The 18,748-nt window shown below is 40.2% G+C and overlaps 1 protein-coding gene across 7 annotated transcripts in view; it reads right to left on the reverse strand.

Moving 5' to 3' along the window:
• The window catches only part of ELMO1 (engulfment and cell motility 1), a 562,024-nt gene that overhangs the window by 303,122 nt on the left and 240,154 nt on the right, over window positions 1–18,748 (reverse strand). For 6 of the 7 annotated variants that reach the window (XR_015696387.1, XM_087713089.1, XM_087713086.1 and 3 more), the window contains 4 exons: window positions 15,692–15,770; window positions 15,075–15,125; window positions 14,241–14,363; window positions 2,378–2,509 (listed from right to left, as the gene is read on the reverse strand). Coding sequence is in view for 6 of the 7 variants with exons in the window: in XM_087713089.1 (XP_087569215.1) it covers window positions 2,378–2,509; window positions 14,241–14,363; window positions 15,075–15,125; window positions 15,692–15,770 (385 nt within the window). In the remaining variant the exon portion in view is untranslated. Of the gene's footprint in view, window positions 1–2,377; window positions 2,510–6,311; window positions 6,450–14,240; window positions 14,364–15,074; window positions 15,126–15,691; window positions 15,771–18,748 lie in introns of those variants that run through there. The other variant, XM_087713091.1, reaches the window with a different exon arrangement.

The following is an 18,748-nucleotide window of genomic DNA, read 5'->3' on the forward strand; positions in this document are numbered from 1 at the left end:
TCATCAGCATCCTGCCAAGCAGCTGCTGGTCGCCGATATTGCCTTGTGGTAACTCCAGCCGGAATTTCCTCAGGGTCATACTTCTGTCCCACTTCCAACAACCACCTGGGACAGACAGATCATTCTTCCAAGTGTAGTTCAGCCATCCGCTCCGTTTCCAAAGGGCACAAGGATGCATCCACTCCCATGTTGTCCTCCTGATTGCTGCCTGGTGGGACATTCTTTAAAAAATTTGGGATTTTTTACACTCCCCTCGGTAGGTGTTAGCTCCGGGATGAGTGCGAAAGTGAGATCTTGCTTAAGGTCAAGCCAGCCTCCCTCAGCAACCAAGAAAGAAACCACAACTCCATTTTGCAGAATTGAGTTCTTTTACTGGTTATGAGTAGATAGCAGCTAAGCAAAGCAAGATCTGAGGCGAAAGCGTGCGTAATCATAGATATCAATATGTGATCCAACTCCCTCCCCCTGGTAGCCCCATCCCATAGTCCAGTTCACACACCCCTCAGATGTCATGCGGGTTCCATCTTCAAAAAGCATCATCAGGTTGGTATGCTGGACAGTTGGCCTTGGCGGGCAAATCCACTATCTGCAGCATGCGCAGTAGATGATGAGAACAAAACTCCCTTTTTTACAATCACGCCTGTACTTAAACTTCCCCTCCCAAATACCATGCCTCCCCTTTCCCGTTTCAATGACTGCCGAAAGCAAGTAGTGAAGCAAAGGCTGACAGAACCCATGCAAACTGGTAGCAGCCCACCTCTGATCTTAACATAAGATGAAAACTAAAATCATTGCAACACTTATAAAAAAATGTTTCTCCACTTTAATAAACTCTCCATTTAAAATGGATCAAAAGCTTTTTAAAAATCAGCCAAAGTTGTACTTTGTGTGACTTCAGCACTCAACTGATTCAATGTTGAGTGAGAAGATTTCAAATTGAAAGTTCTTGCAGAAAAATGTGCAGGAATTTATAGATTTCATTTTAGGGGAAGATCTTAACCTTTTCTTTCTGGTGAAGGAATGAACTATTAACCAGTAACTGTTTTCTTTATAAAGTTGCCTTGAATACAAGTGACTCAACTAATGGAAAGAGGAAATATGCATCACTAACCAGTTCCTCAACAGAAGCAGTAAATCACAACTTCAGAGCTTATACTGGCAGGAATGTGTAGAACCCATCACAAAAAGCAGCAATCAATCATCCAGCATATATAATTAAGTGCATTTAACCAGAAAAACCCACAACGATAAGTAATGTCATGCATTTTCCCGTATTCATAGAAATATTCAAATAGACCAGAAACACACACATCCCCAGAAATAGAGAAAAATGATCAGTGATTGGCTACAAAGGCAGTTCAAATGTAAATCATATAAACTTAAAATAAGCAGAAATTATTTTGCCCTTATAAGTCTATAATATGATGGTATTATTATGTTTACCCTGAACAAATTCTAATTCCAGAGCATTTCTTTACAGAAGAGTATTTCAATAATTGCAACTGGTACACATGCTTAACTTTAATTCTGTTTTGTTTACATATCTTTGTAAATTTAAACAAAATTTAATGACAATCCATTTTATCAGGGGTTTTTCATTCCTCTTCTCATAAATAGATATTCTACTGCCAAAGAATCAACAACCTTTACACAAGAGTTGCCTCAGAAAATAAATAGAGATTTGACTACATAAACATGAGGTTTGTACTGTATACAAAAATAGTTCTTGGGAAGAAATACTTGATATTTGACTTAATGGGTCAGTAATTTTTAGACATACTTTATGTCAAAACACAGAACCTTGAGAACTACCAAGACCTTATTCAAATAAAGGTTTGAGATCATAATGAGCTGTAGAATACCACTTAATATTTCTTCCTCTCCTTAATGGTCCCAGATTTTCAGGGTTCTGGGGTGATGGCAACATCAACTATGACCCTAATTATGACAGTTTTAGATCACCCAAAATGACCTAGAGAGCCACATGCAGCCTGTAAACAAGAAGTCCCTTGATACAAACAATAATATGAAAAAAAAAGTTAGCTAGGCTGACCTAGACAGACTATTGTAATTGACCTGATTTGATTTGGAATTTACTATTAACTTCTGTTCATAATTACATAATCTTCCATTAGGAAAATATTATATAGGAGAATTATAAACAATGTGCAATATATCTGAATGAGAGATTAAATAATAGAGCAGTCACCTGCATAATCCAGTGAAGAAATGAATAGCATGTGCCTTTGAACAGGGATTCTGATTATACTAAGGTACCCAATTCTTAAAATCAAAGATGTATGTCTATGTTACACATCATATCATCACTAAAACAAAACCGATTAGAATGCTAATGTGATGAAACAAGAATACTTACAATAAAGCCAAGTTTTTTGTAATCACGTGTATACATGGATTTACGCTTCTCAATATTACCACTGTTGCTATTGGGTTCAGATTCTACATCAAAAGCAATTCTTCGGAGTTCAAATATGATGTCCCTCTGGGCCTGATAAGTTTTTAAAGAGATTTTTAAATTAAAATCAAAATAATAATGTTTCAAAGCATGTAGTTTTGGATAAAAGTAATATCATCAGCTTTCCTTAATATAATTGAATGTTATTCAGTAAGAGATAACATTTGGATTATCTTGCAATATTATACATGTCATGAAAACTAAATATAGCAATAGCAATAGCAATATTGAAAACTAAATATTTCTGCTTAAAGATAAAAATAGTTTTGAAAACAATCAACCCAATCCTGATTATTCCTTCAGACTATGATCATCTTACCGGTGATCATTTTGAATGATAGAAATTCAAAATATCTTCTTCAGAATACCTGAATAAGGAAGCTATATTATAATGCTCATCAATTCTATACATACAATAAAAACACTATATACGTCAGTCAGGGGATCATTTTTAATCTGATTTTGTTTTCCAGGTGGTGACAGGAGCTTTTCATTTTTTTATTTGGAAAGCAAACCAGGAAAATTGCCTGATTTTGTAAATAGCTAAAAGATTTTTTTAAAGTAAAATTGGTGTCTTAAGCTTCTGTAACTCATATAGCATCTCTTGCTGCATGAATTCCCTTTTTAAGGCTTCTTTCTATTCTGCATTCACAAATAGGTATAAGAAAATTGAGAAAGTAGATTTACTGCAAAGAATAAAGAAGTCGATGATAGTTCTTTGTCTAAACAAGAATCCTGCCCAATAAATACATGTCCCAATGTTCAAATTTGAGGCCTCTTCTCAAAGAATGCATAAAGAAAGCATATACAGCCACTGCAGCTTTTCTGAATATTCATATCTCCGGATAGCCTTTTCAATAAATCAAATATTCCAAATTTCCCCTCCTGCACCAAGAGCTACAAACACTAGTAATGAAAGAAAAAAGTGATTACCATATGTGATCTGAAATAGTGACATTTGAATAATGAATGTGAATAGAACGGCATCCAGGTCAGTGATAAAATCCATGGAAATTGTTTCATGAGAACTGTAAATGGCATTAATATGAATTTGTTTTTACAGTGTGTTACAGTAACAAATATGGGAAGAAGTGTCTTGATATAGTTATCAACAAGAAGAAAAAAAGATAGGACACTTCAAATATTCCAAAATATCCAGCTGGCCAGCTATTGTGGCAAAGTATGAAGAGTTATTTCCCGTAGAAAAAAGGAATCTATGACTAGTCATTGCAATGCTCTCTCTGTTCTCAGGAAAGATAGGGATATTATGAAGCTCACTTACTCAACGTTGCATATGGGTACTGCTGCTATTGCTACTGAGGACAGATTTGACTGGTAAGGGAATGTCATTCTTATCTGGCTCCAAATGATTTACACGGCAGGACAGGTACCAGAAATGGAGGAAGAAACAAAATGTATGGACAAAAAATTGATGTGGAAGGAGGTTCAAAGGACAAGAAACATTTTGGCTTATCTGATAAAACATAAGCCTTTTTGTTATGCAAGCTAGATCAAAGTTAAAAGTTAAGAACTTAAAACTATAGAATTGGCATTGCATAGGTCTATGAGTTCCTCTCTCCTAGCTTAAGAAAACGAAGACTCTTGAAACAGAGTATTTCAAAAGGAACCTCTTATTAAATAGAATAGAAACCATTAAGTTCAAAGCAACATCTGAATCCGCTTAGGCAATGCGAGTAGAATTAAAGCAGTAGAGACCCCTCCCATTAGTTAGAATGCAGATTTTAGCCAATACACCAGCATGAAGATGTTTCCTTTTCCAAATGTCCTGAGAACCGAACAAACATATATTCATTCCCATGACTATCTTCCATTAGACACTGAAGTGAAACATCCCACATGGCCATCATAAACATTCCCCCAAAAGGTGAGGGGATCCCAAGGCACTTCAGTGCCAGGAAACCAGTTGTAAAATATTAGTTGTCACAGGCACTGCTAATAAATCGACTCCAAAAGCCCCCCTCCTCCCAATTGAATGGCAGGATCACTTTTAGGGATCTGACATGCTGCCTTCCTTAGAAAAAGGAGAGATCCACCTGTGAAAAGATAGAAACAAAACTTCTATTATAGTATTTTAACAAGATTTGTCAGGGTATTGCAAGTGAAATTTTTTCAGGAAGGTAGGGGCCCTAACATGATTTTTGGATTAGGATAGATGCTTCCAATCATCTACGTATTGGGTTTTCCCCCTGTGGATCCTAGAATCAAGGACTTCCATAATTTCAAAGTGTTGTCACCTTCTATCATGATAGGAACAAGTGGTATAGATGCAGGTAGTCTGAGTGATGATATTACTTCTTGTTTGAGTAAACTAATGTGAAATACTGGATGGACTTGCCTGAGTGTCTTTGGAAGGAGTAGTTCTACTGTTACTGGGTTGGTGACTATAGTGATAGGGAAAGGTCCAATGAAATTTGGTCCTAATTTCTTTGATGGCTGCAATGACTTCAGGAATTTTGTAGATAAGTATGGTCTAGCTCCAACGTGGAAAGGTTTGGGTTCCACTCTTTTCTTCTCAGCTTGAATTTTAAAAGCCACTCTAGCTTCCTCTAAAGCTAATCTAATTACTGGTCATGTGTCTTGTAAAATGTCTATGCACTCCTTAAGTTGTCCTTAAGAACTATCTGTTGATAGTTCAGGCATGGGGCTGAAATCCTGGCCTGTTGCTACTCTAAAAGGGGTAAAAGCAGTGCTTGAGTGTACAGCATTATTGAATGCCACTTCTGCAAAAGGTAAAAGTTCAGTCCAGTAATCCTGTTGAAAATTAATAAAACATCTTAGATATTGTTCTAGGACCGAGTTAATTTTTTCAGTTGGACCGTTAGTTTGGGCGTGCTGTGACGAGCTCAACCCTTGGACAGTGCCAAGTAAATTTTAAAATGCCTTCCAAAATTTTGAGGTGGATTGGACCTCTCTGTCTGAGGTTATTCTCTGTGAGGCTCCATGAAGATGATAAATGTGTATCAGGAATAACTTGGCAAGACTTTTGGCAGTTGGGATCGTTTGGCAAGGTATAAAATGCACTTGTTTTGAAAACAGGTCTGTTATGACCCAAATGACAGTATTCCTTGCACTTTCTGGTAGTTCTATAATAAAGTCCATCACAATCTCTCTCTAGGGTGCTGAAGGTTCAGCTACCTTCTTTAAGAATCCTGGGATTTCCCCTTGACATCTTTTAGCTGTCGCACAAATAGGGCAGCTAACTACATAGCTCTCTATATCCTTTTTTAGTGATGGCCACAAAAATTGTGGCCTGTTAATTAGGTGTAAAGTTTTCACAAAACCAAAGTGTCCAGCTAATTTGGAGTCATGGCACCTTGCCATTAAGCGCAGTCTTTGTCTAGCTGGAACATACAACTTCATTTCCACTCAAGCTAAGTTATGTTTCATCCCGCAGCTGGATTTGTGGCTCAAAAAATATTCATCAGTGGTTAAAGCTTGTTTAAAGTTTGGATGGTGTCATTGTCCGTCAATGTTTCTTGTTTTGCCTGGGACCTGGTGATTACTTTAGCGGATAGCTGATTGTTTTGTATCATGGGTTTGATTATGTCTGGCTTTGTACTATTGTATTGTGGTTTTCTGGATAGTGCATCTGCCAGAAAATCTCTCGGCTCCCCGGAGATATCTGAGCATAAATTCAAACCATTAAAAGTACTGAGCCCATCGTACTTGTTTTGGGGAGGGTTTCCTTGGGGTCTTTAAGGCTTCTAAATTTTTATGATACATCCAGACTTCAAAAGGGATCTTACTCCCCTCTAGGAAATGCCTCCAGGTTAAAAGTGCCCACCGAACTGCTTCTTTCTCCCAAATGGCCCACCTTTGCTCAGTTTCATTCCATTTTTTGGATGTGTAAGCACATGGTTGTAATTTGTCTTGCTCATTTTTCTGAAGCAGGACCACTCTTATTGCCACATAGCTGGCATCTGCTTGCGTGATGAATGGTTTCTCTGTGTCCGGGTGCTTTAGAATTGGCTCTGCTGAAAAAAACCGTTTTAAGTTTTTCAAATGCAGCTTGGCATTCCATTATCCAGTTCAAAGGCTGCTTTGGTTTCAGGGTACCCTTCACCTTCATTTTTAAAAGTTTGGTGATGGGGAGAGCAATCTGGGCAAAAGCGGGATAAAGTTGGTGAATCCCAGGAAGCTTTGTAACTATTTACATGTTCTTGATGGTTCCCAATTAACTACGCCTGTACTTTTAAAGGATCTATTTCTATGCCCTGGTGTGAAATGCGGTACACTAAATAATCATTTTTTTTCTTGGTGGAATTCACATTTAGAGAGCTTAGCATAAAGTTTGGCAGAGTGGAGTTTGTTCAGAATAGCCCAGACTAGTTTTACATGTTCTGCATTGGTCTCAGTATATAATAAAATGTCATCTAAATAGACCAAAACTCCCTTATACAAATGCTCATGTAGCACTTTGTTTATTAATTGCATAAACACTGCAGGGGCCCCTTGTAGCCCCAACAGGAGCACTTTGAATTGGTAGCATCCATGAGGGGTGTTAAATGCCATTTTCCATTCATCTCTCGCTTGAATTCTGATATGGTAGTAAGCATCCCTCAAATCCAGGTTTGAAAAAAATTTCTCTTTAGTGAGGCGTGCTAGCATGTCTTTCATGAGGGGAAGAGAGTACATGTTCTGCACACTGATCGTATTTAAGTTTCTAAAATCCACACAGAGACGTTTAGAGCCATCTTTTTTCCCCTCTAAATAATACTGGGGCTGCGATTTTTGGTTGGGCTGCCTCAATGAAACCTGTTGCTAGGTCTTTCTCAATAAATGCTCTCAGGGACATGCTATACAACTTGGATTTAGGAAATTTGGCACCGGGTAGGATTTCTATCACACAGTCAATGGAGCAGTGGGGAGGGGGGAGCTCATCAGAAGCTTTTTCGCTAAAAACCTCAGCCAAGTCTTTGTATTCTTTGGATATGCCCTGGTTTGGCATAGTGTAAGCAGGCATTGTTGTTTCTTGGTGGTCTCTCATTTTCTTTGTGTGGATTCTCAGTAAAAGTCATGTGCATCTGAACTTTTATGGTGCCTTGCTTCCAATTAATTTTGAGGTTCCATTTTTTCAGCCATGCAAGGCTCAAAACTAGCGGCCATTCCATGCCAGGCACCACTATAAATGTAATGGCTTCTAATGCCTATCTATAGAGGCTCAGTGGCAAAAGACGCTGGCTCGCTCCCCCTCGCTATTGCTTCATCTAATTGGCAAAAAGCTATGAGACTTTTCAGCTTCCTTACATTAATCCTCAACTTTTTTACCAGGGTTGGGCTGATCAAACAGAGGGTGCACCCTGAGTCCACTAAAGCGGAGATTTTTATCCCCCTCTCCCAGTTGGGGATACAGTCTTTTTTGGGGGGGGGGTTAAGAGGTTTAATTGGTTTGTTTACCAGTGGTTCATTCTCTGGGTCACTTCCAAATGAGTATGGTTCCTCCTGCTGAGAAGCTGGGGTTTCATCCTCAAAAAGGGGAGGGGTGGATATTCAATGATCTCCCTGCTCCTCAAGGCCATCTCCTTCCCGCGCTGGCCAGGTTTCCCCCAAATGGGCATTCTGGTTTTGTAGCCGGTGTTTGAGAATGGCATTCTTCAGCTCAGTGCCCCTCCCTTCCACACTTGAAACAGGCTGAGGTTTTGGAGAACATGCCGTTTGCGGATTGAAAGTTTCTTGCTTCCATTGGGGTGGGGATTTCTTCCACACTCGCCATGCTTGGTACTGGTTCCTTGCTATGACGATCACAGCTTCTTTGGCAGTGAGATACCACTCATGTAGGTGGTTTGGTGCACCTTGGGCCATGCAGGCATTGTAGAGGTCATCACAGCCCATCCTTGAACCATCTTACCAGGTTATCATCTGGCCAGTTCACACGACACGCCAGGTCTCAGAATTCTTCAGTATACCCTGCCACTGGCTGCTGTCCCTGCTTCACAACTTTAATGTGGTCGCATGCTTTGCTGTCTGCAAGGGGGTCCTCAAAACATCATCACAGGGCCATCAGGAACTGGTCAAAGTCCCGCAGTTCTGGTCCATCGGCATCATGTAAAGTCACCATCCATCTGGCAGCGGCTCCTTCCAGGACTAGGGTAACCACTTGCACTCGGGATCCTTGGGTTTGAAAATCACGCCCGTATTTTTGCATGTAGGTGATAACCTGTGCCACAAAAAATCCAATTTTTGCCAGTTCCCAGCAGGTTTCAGAGTTGGTTGAGAGTGTATTGTATTTGTATTTGTATTTTATTGGTCTTGTATGCCGCCCACTCCCGAAGGACTCCGGCGGCTTACAATAAACAAAGGAAGGGGATAAATAGACAAATAGACAAACAACAATTTAAAATACACAACATTCATAGTTCCCGTGGGGCTGGCTATTTCAACAGCCCCCCAGCCTGCCGGAGCAGCCAGATCTTAGTGGCTTTGCGGAAGGTCGGAAGAGTAGTAAGGGTCCGGATCTCCACGGGGAGCTCGTTCCAGAGGGCTGAAGCTGCAACAGAGAAGGCTCTCCCCCGGGGGGTCGCCAACCAACATTGGCTGGCAGATGGGATCCGGAGGAGGCCTAGTCTGTGCGATCTGATCAGTCTATGGGAGGTAATTGGCAGGAGGCGGTCTCTCAGTACCCAGGTCCGATGCCATGTAGGGCTTTATAAGTAACGACTAGCACCTTGAAGCTAGTCCGGAGACTAAGGGGTAGCCAGTGCAGCTTGCGGAGGATAGGTGTAACGTGGGTGTACCTGGGTGCACCCACGATCGCTCGTGCGGCTGCGTTCTGGACTAGCTGAAGTCTTCGAACACTTTTCAAGGGCAGCCCCATGTAGAGCGTGTTACAGTAATCCAGACTTGAGGTCACAGGGGCGTGAGTGACTGTCTGAAGGGCCTCCCGATCCAGGTAGGGTCGCAATTGGTGCACCAGGCGAACCTGGGCAAAGGTCCCCCTGGTCACAGCTGACAAATGGTGTTCTAAAGTCAGCTGGGGATCCAGGAGGACTCCCAAATTGCGAACCCTCTCTGAGGGGCGTATAATTTCACCCCCCAGCCTGAGAGATGGAATACTTGGCCAATCTTTGGGAGGGAACATCAGTAGCCACTCGGTCTTGTCTGGATTGAGTGCCAACTTGTTTACTCCCATCCAGACCCTAACAGCCTCCAGGCACTGGCACATCCCTTCTACTGCTTCGCTGAGTTGGCACGGGGCGGACAGATATGCGTATTGTCCGCATATTGGTGGTACTTAATCCCGTGCCGGCGTATGATCTCACCCAGCGGCTTCATGTAGATATTGAATAGGAGGTGGGACAGGACCGAACCCTGTGGCACCCCATAATTAAGGGGCCTAGGGGTCGATCTCTGCCCTCCAACCAACACCGACTGCGACCTGTCCGAGAGGTAGGAGGAGAACCACCGAAGAACGGTGCCTCCCACTCCCACCTCCCGCAACTGCCACAGAAGGATACCATGGTCGATGGTATCGAAGGCCGCTGAGAGGTCAAGGAGCACAAGGATAGAGGGGTGACCCCTATCCCTGGCTCGCCAGAGATCATCGATCAGCGCGACCAAAGCACTTTCCGTGCTGTAACCAGGCCTGAAACCTGACTGAAAGGGATCCAGATAATCAGTTTCATCCAAGGACCGTCGGAGTTGAGAGGCCACCACTTTCTCAACAACCTTCCCAACAAAGGGCAGGTTGGAGACTGGATGATAGTTGCTCAAAATGGCTGGGTCCAGAGATGGTTTCTTCAGGAGGGGTCTCACCACCGCATCCTTTAGGAGGAGCGGGAAAATTCCCTCCCGGAGAGAGGTGTTAACTATCATCCGGATCCAGCTGCGTGTCACCTCCCTGCTGGTCGAGACCAGCCAGGAGGGGCACGGGTCCAGTATACAAGTGGAGGCACTCACCGCTCCCATGGCCTTGTCCACTTCCTCAGGAGAGACAAGTTGAAACTCAATCCATAATGTATGCTCAAGACCTTCCCCCGGTACCTCGGCTGGTACTGTGGAATTGGAGTCCAGCTCTGTCCGAATCTGAGCGACTTTATCCATTAAATACTGAACAAATTCCTCAGCTCTACCTTGTAAAGGGTCATCCGCATCCCTCCCTTTCAAGAGGGAGCGAGTTATTCTAAACAAGACGGCTGGGCGCGATTCAGCGGATGCAATAAGGGCAGCAAAATGCAAACATTTCGCTGCCTGTATTGTCACGAGATAGGCTCTGATAAAGGCTCTCATCAGTGCTCAGTCTGACTCAGATTTACTGGCCCTCCAGCGGCGCTCTAGGCATCTCTTTTGGCGCTTCATCTCCCAGAGTTCCTCGGTGAACCAAGGGGCCCTCCTGTATCCGCTGCCTCGGAGAGGTCGCAAAGGCGCAATCCGGTTTAGAGCTCCCGCTGCCGCTGTATTCCAGGCAGCAACTAAGGACTCCACCGGATTGTGGACGAGAGTGTCAGGTATTTCTCCAAGTGCCAAATGAAATCCATAGGGTCCATCAGGCACCTGGGGCAGAACCACCTAATCTGTTCCCCCTCCCTACAGTGGGGGATTGGTTTCCGAAAGTCAAGCCTCAGTAGGAAGTGATCAGACCATGACAAGGGCAAGGTCTTAATGCCCTTCAACTCTAGATCATGTCTCCACTGCTCCGAGAGGAATATGAGGTCAAGCGTGTGACCCGCTGAATGAGTCGAACTCCGAATTACTTGGGTCAAGTCCATGGCTGTCATGGAAGCCATGAACTCCTGCGCCCCGTCAGAGTGTTCACCAAGTGTAGGCAGGTTGAAATCTCCCATAAGCCTGGGGAACTCTACCACCAACTCGGCTACTGACTCGAGGAGCAAGGGGAGGGCTGTTGCAACGCTGTTGGGAGGTAGGTACGTTAGCAACAAACCCACTTGACCTCCAAGGTCCAACTTCATCAGCAGGGACTCACACCCGACAAGCTCCGGAGCAGGGATCCTATGAGGAACTAAAGATTTTCGGACAATGACAGCCACTCCCCCACCCCTTCTCTGGGGTCGCGGCTGATGAAGCACCTGAAATCCTTCTGGGCACATTTCAGTGAGGGGGACTCCTTCCTCCGGGCCCAGCCAGGTTTCAGTAATACATGCCAGGTCTGCCCCCTCGTCTAAAATTAGGTCCCTGACGAGGTGAGCTTTGTGAACCACAGACCTGGCATTTAGCAACAACAGCCTGAGACCAGGGCCCTGACAGTTCTCGCCATCTGGCCCTGGAGTGGAACTAGCAGGGCCAGAAGGAGGGATCTCTGTGACGTAGCGAACCCTCCAATCCACTGGAGTGGGGTCAAATCCACTGTGGGGAGGGTTTGCTGGGTCCCCTGCTGCTGCTGCTGTGCCATCTGCTTGATCAGCAGGACCCAGAGAGGGGGTAGCCCCCTGGTATCATCCACGGCTGCTGCCCTTCCAATGCTTCTTTGCTGCCATTCTTGCTCCACCCTGATGTTGCAATTTTCCAAAATCTCCATCACCAACTGGGTTACATGTCTCTTCAGACGTTCCTCTCTCAGCGAGGCTTTCTTTAGCTCCTCCTGGTCAGAGGGAGCTCCTAGTTCCAATTTCCACATTGGTTTTTGATTACCATCGGTGAGGTTGACTCCTCTGGTCCTCACAACCCAGCTATCTTTCATCCCGATGCCGATCCACCAGCTGGGCTTTTGGGGATTCTCCAGGTTCACCTCAACCTCTCTGACAGGGTACATGAAGCAGGTCTCCAGTTGTGGGGGGTGGGTCCCTCCAGCATTCAGCTTCCCTTTGCTCACTGTTGTGCTCAGACATGGTTTGCAGGGTCCCCTCAGTAGAGCAAAAATTGCATCTCCGGGCTGACAGTTTTGCAGAGATGTTGCTTTATGTAAGAGTTCTTCTCCTAGCTTAAGAATGTGAAGACTCTTGAAGACTCCAGGAAACCAGTTGTAAAATATCAGTTGTCACAGGCACTGCTAATAAATCAACTCCAAGCCCCACCCTCCTCCCAATTGAATGGCAGTATCACTTTTAGGGATCTGCCAGGTTTTCTAAATAATCATCATTTCAGCAATTGTGGGAGTTAGTGTCCTTGAAGAAATATCATTAGTGTTAAAATGATATTTGACAGTCCAAGACTCCTTGTTAAAAAGATAATTTTGTTCAGATGGAAAGACATGGTAGAACAAAAAATAGATATAAGAGCATTCTATATCATCAAATTATGGAGTGAACTGTAAAAGTCAGTTCAAGATGAAATCAGAAGCATCATCTTATACAAAAGGAGGTGGGGGAAAGAAACAGATAGGGTTGAATGAGAGGAGAGATTAAAAAGTGAAAGCCTGTTGAAATGTATGGTAGTCAAATTCAACTTTTGCTGAATGTTTCTAAATTCCTTTTGAAAATATACAATAGTTCAAGTTTTCTCATACATGCAATTCAAATATTTTTCAAGAATGGTTTGTGATTAAACAGACACTGTAGGACTATCTGTTCATATTCCACATGGATTCCTCAAAATAAATAAAGAAATTATACAAATAAATGACCAGAAAAATGTAAAAAAGTTTTGAAAAATATTATTTGTAAGCCCTATTAAGAGGAGAATTGCTGAAACTGAATGTTATTATCATGTTTTCAAACTTTCCATAATAAATAGCAAAGTGAATTAAATATTCTTAGCCATTTTCATGGAAAATTCATAGTAAACTTAAGTTGATAAAAATGGCATGGTAGCTAATAAAAGGGCCCCCAAATAAGAAAAGATAGGTTATAGCTGATAATTAGGAATACATGGAATCATCTTTCTTCCTACAATAAAGTTAGGAATATTTGAGTGAATGTTGATGAGATTTTTATCCTGCCTTTTTTATGCATAACTCAAGGTGACAAATATCCCTAATACTCTGCCTCCTATTTCCCTCAAAACAATAATACTGTGAAAATGTTTAAGCTGGGAGAGAGAGACGGACCTAAAGTCACTAAGCCAGCTTTCATGCTAAGAAAGACCTATGATACACAGTATTCTGGGTAAACCTTCTAGATGTGTCAGTTTTATCTTTGTATAGTATAATGGTGTTTTATGAGAATCTGAGCTCATAAATGTGATTGATAGAATAGTCCAAATACATCAGCATAGTTTGCATATTTACCGACAAGGAAGGAGTTCTTGCTGAGAGTATGGATTAAATCTTCAAGATATTATTTGAATACTGCAGTCTATAGGGAAGTCCAGTCTTAGAGAGATCTGTAATTCATACTAAGCAAGGAAGAAAATAAGATTGCCAAGACTATCATCATACGTGTCAGGTATCAACGTTTGGCACTGGGAAGTGTTGCTGCAGCAATTGCAGGGTCTTGAGCCAAGAGTACTACCAAAACTACTGGTAAATTCTGGTCCTGGCCAGATGGTTCATCATTTGGTAAGCTGGCCCTTCTAGGCACAACTTGGTTCTAAAATCTACAATAATTGGCAATCTGATCCATGATTAATTGAGATTGGAACTCTTCCATACCTTTCTGAATCAAGAGCCATTATACTGCTTGTTTATGACACCAGCCCCTTCCTTACAAAATAGCATTTTTTGATCTGAAAATCAAAACTTCTAGTCTCATTAGATTAAATAACACCATTTTCAATAATCTTGACAAAAGCTCCAACATGGAACATATAAAAGAAAAGCCACAATTGTTAACAATTCTGTCCCAAGGATGATATGAGTCACAAATTCCCAAGGGCTGCACATTTCAGCAGTATAGCAAGGCGGTTTCTTTACCTGATCTTGAGGGTCCATTTTAGTCATCATTCTATCTTCCAGTAGGTTAAAGGTGAGTACTTGCAAAACATAAAGTTGATGTGCCATTTCATTATTAATGGCCCTTTGAGCTCTGATAACATACTGAAAATAAAAGCAAGAGTAAAAAAATCAGGAAAACTTTCATGTAATGTATTTACATGAAAGCAACATTCTACCCAACTTTATTGACTGTGGAAACAAAAATAACAAATATTAGAAATGCAATCAGGTTGATATGATGAAACTTGGATTGTTAGATATTTTGCTATTAATGTAATTTTACTGTACCTAATATAAGATGAAAGTTGTAAATTTTTCTTTGTTCTTACAAAGAGACAAAATAATCTGTAAAAAATGTGTCCAATTTAAAAAAATATGCTTTTAAAATGAAGAATTAATATTCATGATAAATGTTTGTTATGTGAAGATCAATACATTTCTCATGGCATACAATTGGTTAATAAATTGTGTCTTTTATCTGATCTTTTAAACATTTTCTTCCTCTTTTTCCTTTAACATATTCTCCCTCTTCCTTTGTAGCACGGGCCTAATTTGTGACTCACTGTATCATGCATAAATCCTGCTTAAATTCAATAAAACTTCCATTTTCCCTGCCTGAATAGATGACCAAGCAACTGAAAGAGCAAAACAGTGAGCTGGATTTGGATAGGATCAAAAAGTTACAATATTATCCGTGTTGCTGAACAGAGAATTGTGAATTAATTCAGTTCTAGTTCTAAACATCAGAATATTACGCATGTGTTACAAGGATAACATGTAATTTAAAAAAATCAAAAAAGCTAAAATACTTACTTGTAAAATGATTCCCCGAAGTTGTTTCTGTGCTAAAATATTTGCCATTTCCTGATTTTGAAAATAAAAGGAGTAACTTAGTTTAAGAACACTGTATAATCTTGCAACACAGATTTTCAAATGTATGATGTACACCATCCAGAATCACTTATTGAACATAAGGTTAAGAGACTAGGAAAACTCATTTGTTACTACAGGCAAAGCTATCCATATATTTTATATGTTATATGCTTCATTTGGCTCTTTAGCAATACTGCCAATCATTTTATTTCTTAATTATATAGTCTGTGAATGATGTCTAACTTCTTACTTTGCTTTTAAGGAAATAGGTAAATTTCTGAGTCTTCCCTGCCCTACCTCCCAAGGAAAGGCTAAAATTTTCAACAACTTTTACAAAAAAAGACATCCCAAAAGAAAACAAACTATTCTGTATATACTTGTCAGATAAAATATATTTGTAATTAGAGTAAAGAGTGCCAATTTCACCAAAACATACTTTCCTGTATAAAGATCAAGCTACAATTGTCTCATTCATGCAGCTAACACTGCATTTCACTGATGTGATTGAATGATAACAATTCATTATTTACCAACATCAATTAGAGAAACAAACTCACCTGCCTCCTATCATCAGGTGCTTTAAAGAAAAGTGCATTTATCACAGCAATGGTATATGTTTGAATTTCTTGATCAGCCCTGCATTGAATACAATTTTAAAACAGTAAGAATAGTATAAGATATTCAATTAGGAACTCATGCTCTTATGGCCACTTATTTAGACTACTGCAATATGCCCTAGAGCAGGGATGTCAAACTCGCAGCCAGGATGTATCATGCGCTGGCCACACTCACCTCCATTTTAGCGAAGGGGGGGGGGAGTTGCAATACGTCACATCACATGTCACTGTGAGTTCAATACCCCTGCTCTAGAAAGATCACCTGAAACTTCACAAGGTCCAAAATGCAGTATTCCAGGTTACCATTGACCAGTGGGTTCATTTGTGAATGCTATGGCCCCTTCACTGGTTCCCTATTTATTTTTCTTGTAACTGATCTGATTACTTGCAGAGCTGTATTTTTCCACTAAAGTCAGCCTGACCAATAGATGGATAGATGGATGGATGGATGGATGGATGGATGGAAGAAAAGAAGGAAGGAAGGAAGGAAGGAAGCAAGCAAGCAAGCAAGCAAGCAAGCAAGCAAGCAAAGGGAAGGGGAAAGGGAAGACTTCTTTTTTACAAGAGATGGAATAAATATGTAATATCCTTTGCAGGCATATGATGATGATCAAATTTATCACTGCACCAATGTGCAAATAGAAGCAATAGGATCTAATGAGATATGAGAATAATTAGAAAGATAAAAAGAAAAGCCACATCCTAGACAATGATCTGATAAATGAACCCAAACCAGAAATGTAATTTGATCTTAGAATTCACTCTCCTCAGTTTCTCCTCCTTCCCAAAAGTAGTGGAGAAGAGAAGCATTTTCAGACAAAATTATGCTACTGTAAGTACAATGAAAGTGGTATTAGTTTTGGTTTTTGGTTTCCTGGTCTTGACTACTCCGAAGAGTTGACACAGCATGATAGTATGCCATGTTTTATGAGGAATCTGTGTTTATTTGGACTTAATTTGGATTGTTGAATTAGCCAACTGTCCCATCTTGTTTCATCATTCTGAAAGCTAATATTTTCATATAACTTTTGAATAAAGATCAGGAAGTACCTGAGAGTACATCCTTCATATCTTCTCTCCGCTTACCAGATCATACTGCCCATTGCTCGGGATGTCGGGGATGCTCTATCAGCGAGGTATCTAGGAAGTTGTTTGTGGTGCTCAGTGCATGATCTGTCCCCAAACTGTTTCATACTCATTTCTTATAACCAGATAATATTAGTTCTAATGAGATATTTTAGGAAATCAGTATAACCAGTATGACTCAACAAGCAATATTCTAGGTGTCATCACTGATGACAACTAGAAACTCTTTTTTATAAGATGGGGATTAATGGTTACATTTTCTTTTTTTAATACTATGTAACTACTAGAAGTATTCAATTATCAAATTTTATTCTTATTACAACTGAAAATAATTGAACAGAAATGTAAAAGATCTGGATGTTTCCAGATTTCAAACACTGTTTTTTAAAGACCTGTCCAGAAAAATGTAAAAAGGGCTAAATATTTTCTTTTTCCATAAATAGATTGAAATAGATTAGAGGTGGTTGATGGAATAGAGAACAACCTTTCTTCCTCCCTGTTTCTCCATTCTTAGTTTGATTTTAATTTTTAAATTTAACACATTTAATGTTTTATACTGCATTTTATTCAATTTCCATAAGCCGCCAGAATGGCCTTCTGGTGGAATAGGTGGAATACAAGTTAAATAAATAAATAGTTCTGCTTATTCCTAGAAACATGCATGAAAAGATCTTATGATCTACTAATGTCAAAATTTCATTTAATTTTTCAATTAAGTTCTCTTACAGCATGGTTTCTTCATCCAGTCTCAGCTATGTCTTTTGTATATATGGACTACATGCCTGAATTTCATTGTCAGAGGATCATCAGCTACTGATACCACCATTATTGATATTCAAAAATCCAATTTTGATATGATTTCCATTAACTTTCTGCAATAATTCTTGCTATGAGTCAGATTTTTATCTTTCAGTCTCTTTATCATCTCCATCTTCTTCAGTACATATATTCTCAACTATTCTTGGAGTCCTGAAGAGGGTGCAGTATAATTATGGGTAAGACGGTTATTACATTTGGTGACAGTAGCACTTGAACATATGTTCTTATCATGATTTCAATATACTTATTGAATAGAAATATTTTAGTACTTTAAAGTATATGATGTGAGCCAATTTTAATTTCTTATAACAGATTGATAATCTGATCATCATAATTCATTAAATTCAAGATGAATTCTGATTTCCCATTACATCCTAATAATTTTATATAAATCTCTAAAACAAATTTTAAATCAAAAGGTTCATAGGGCAAATAATATAACTTTGATCAGGGGTGTCCAAGCCTGATGACTCTAAGACTTATGGACTTTAACTCCTGCATTTTCCCAGGCAGCTGTGTTTCCTGGGGAATTCTGGGAGTTGGTCCACAAGTCTTAAAGTGGCCAAGGTTAAACACCTCTACCTTTGTTTATATCACATCTCAGCATTACCTTTGATCTGTAATAGATTTAATAGACTGTAATATTTTTAATTCCTCTTTTAAAAATTGGGTTTGCTGTCCAAACATTAAGAATGTTGACTATATTAGAAACAAATAAATTTATAACTGGGAGCCAACAGAGGTTGTTAAAAACAAATCATGCCAAACCAATCTTATTTCATTCTTTCACAAAGTGACTAAATTAGCAGAACAGCAAAATGATGTGGACATAGTATACTTGGACTTCAATAAGGCATTTGATAAATTACAGCACAACTTACTTCTTGGTAAGCTATAAAATGTGAGTCAGACAGCATTGCTGTCAGATAGATTTGTAACTGGTTGACAAACTATACTCAATGAGTAATCCTTAATGGTACTACATCTACATGATTTTGATTGATTTGATTTGATTTTATTATATTTATATGCCGCCCTTTTCTCCCGAAGGGGACTCAGGGCGGCTCACAATTCAAATCAGGGAAAGGGGGT

Source organism: Thamnophis sirtalis, unplaced genomic scaffold (assembly GCF_051295495.1).
Source record: "Thamnophis sirtalis isolate CommonGarterSnake01/CBP01778 unplaced genomic scaffold, rThaSir2_p1.2 scaffold_4, whole genome shotgun sequence".
Classification (NCBI taxonomy): domain Eukaryota; kingdom Metazoa; phylum Chordata; class Lepidosauria; order Squamata; family Natricidae; genus Thamnophis; species Thamnophis sirtalis.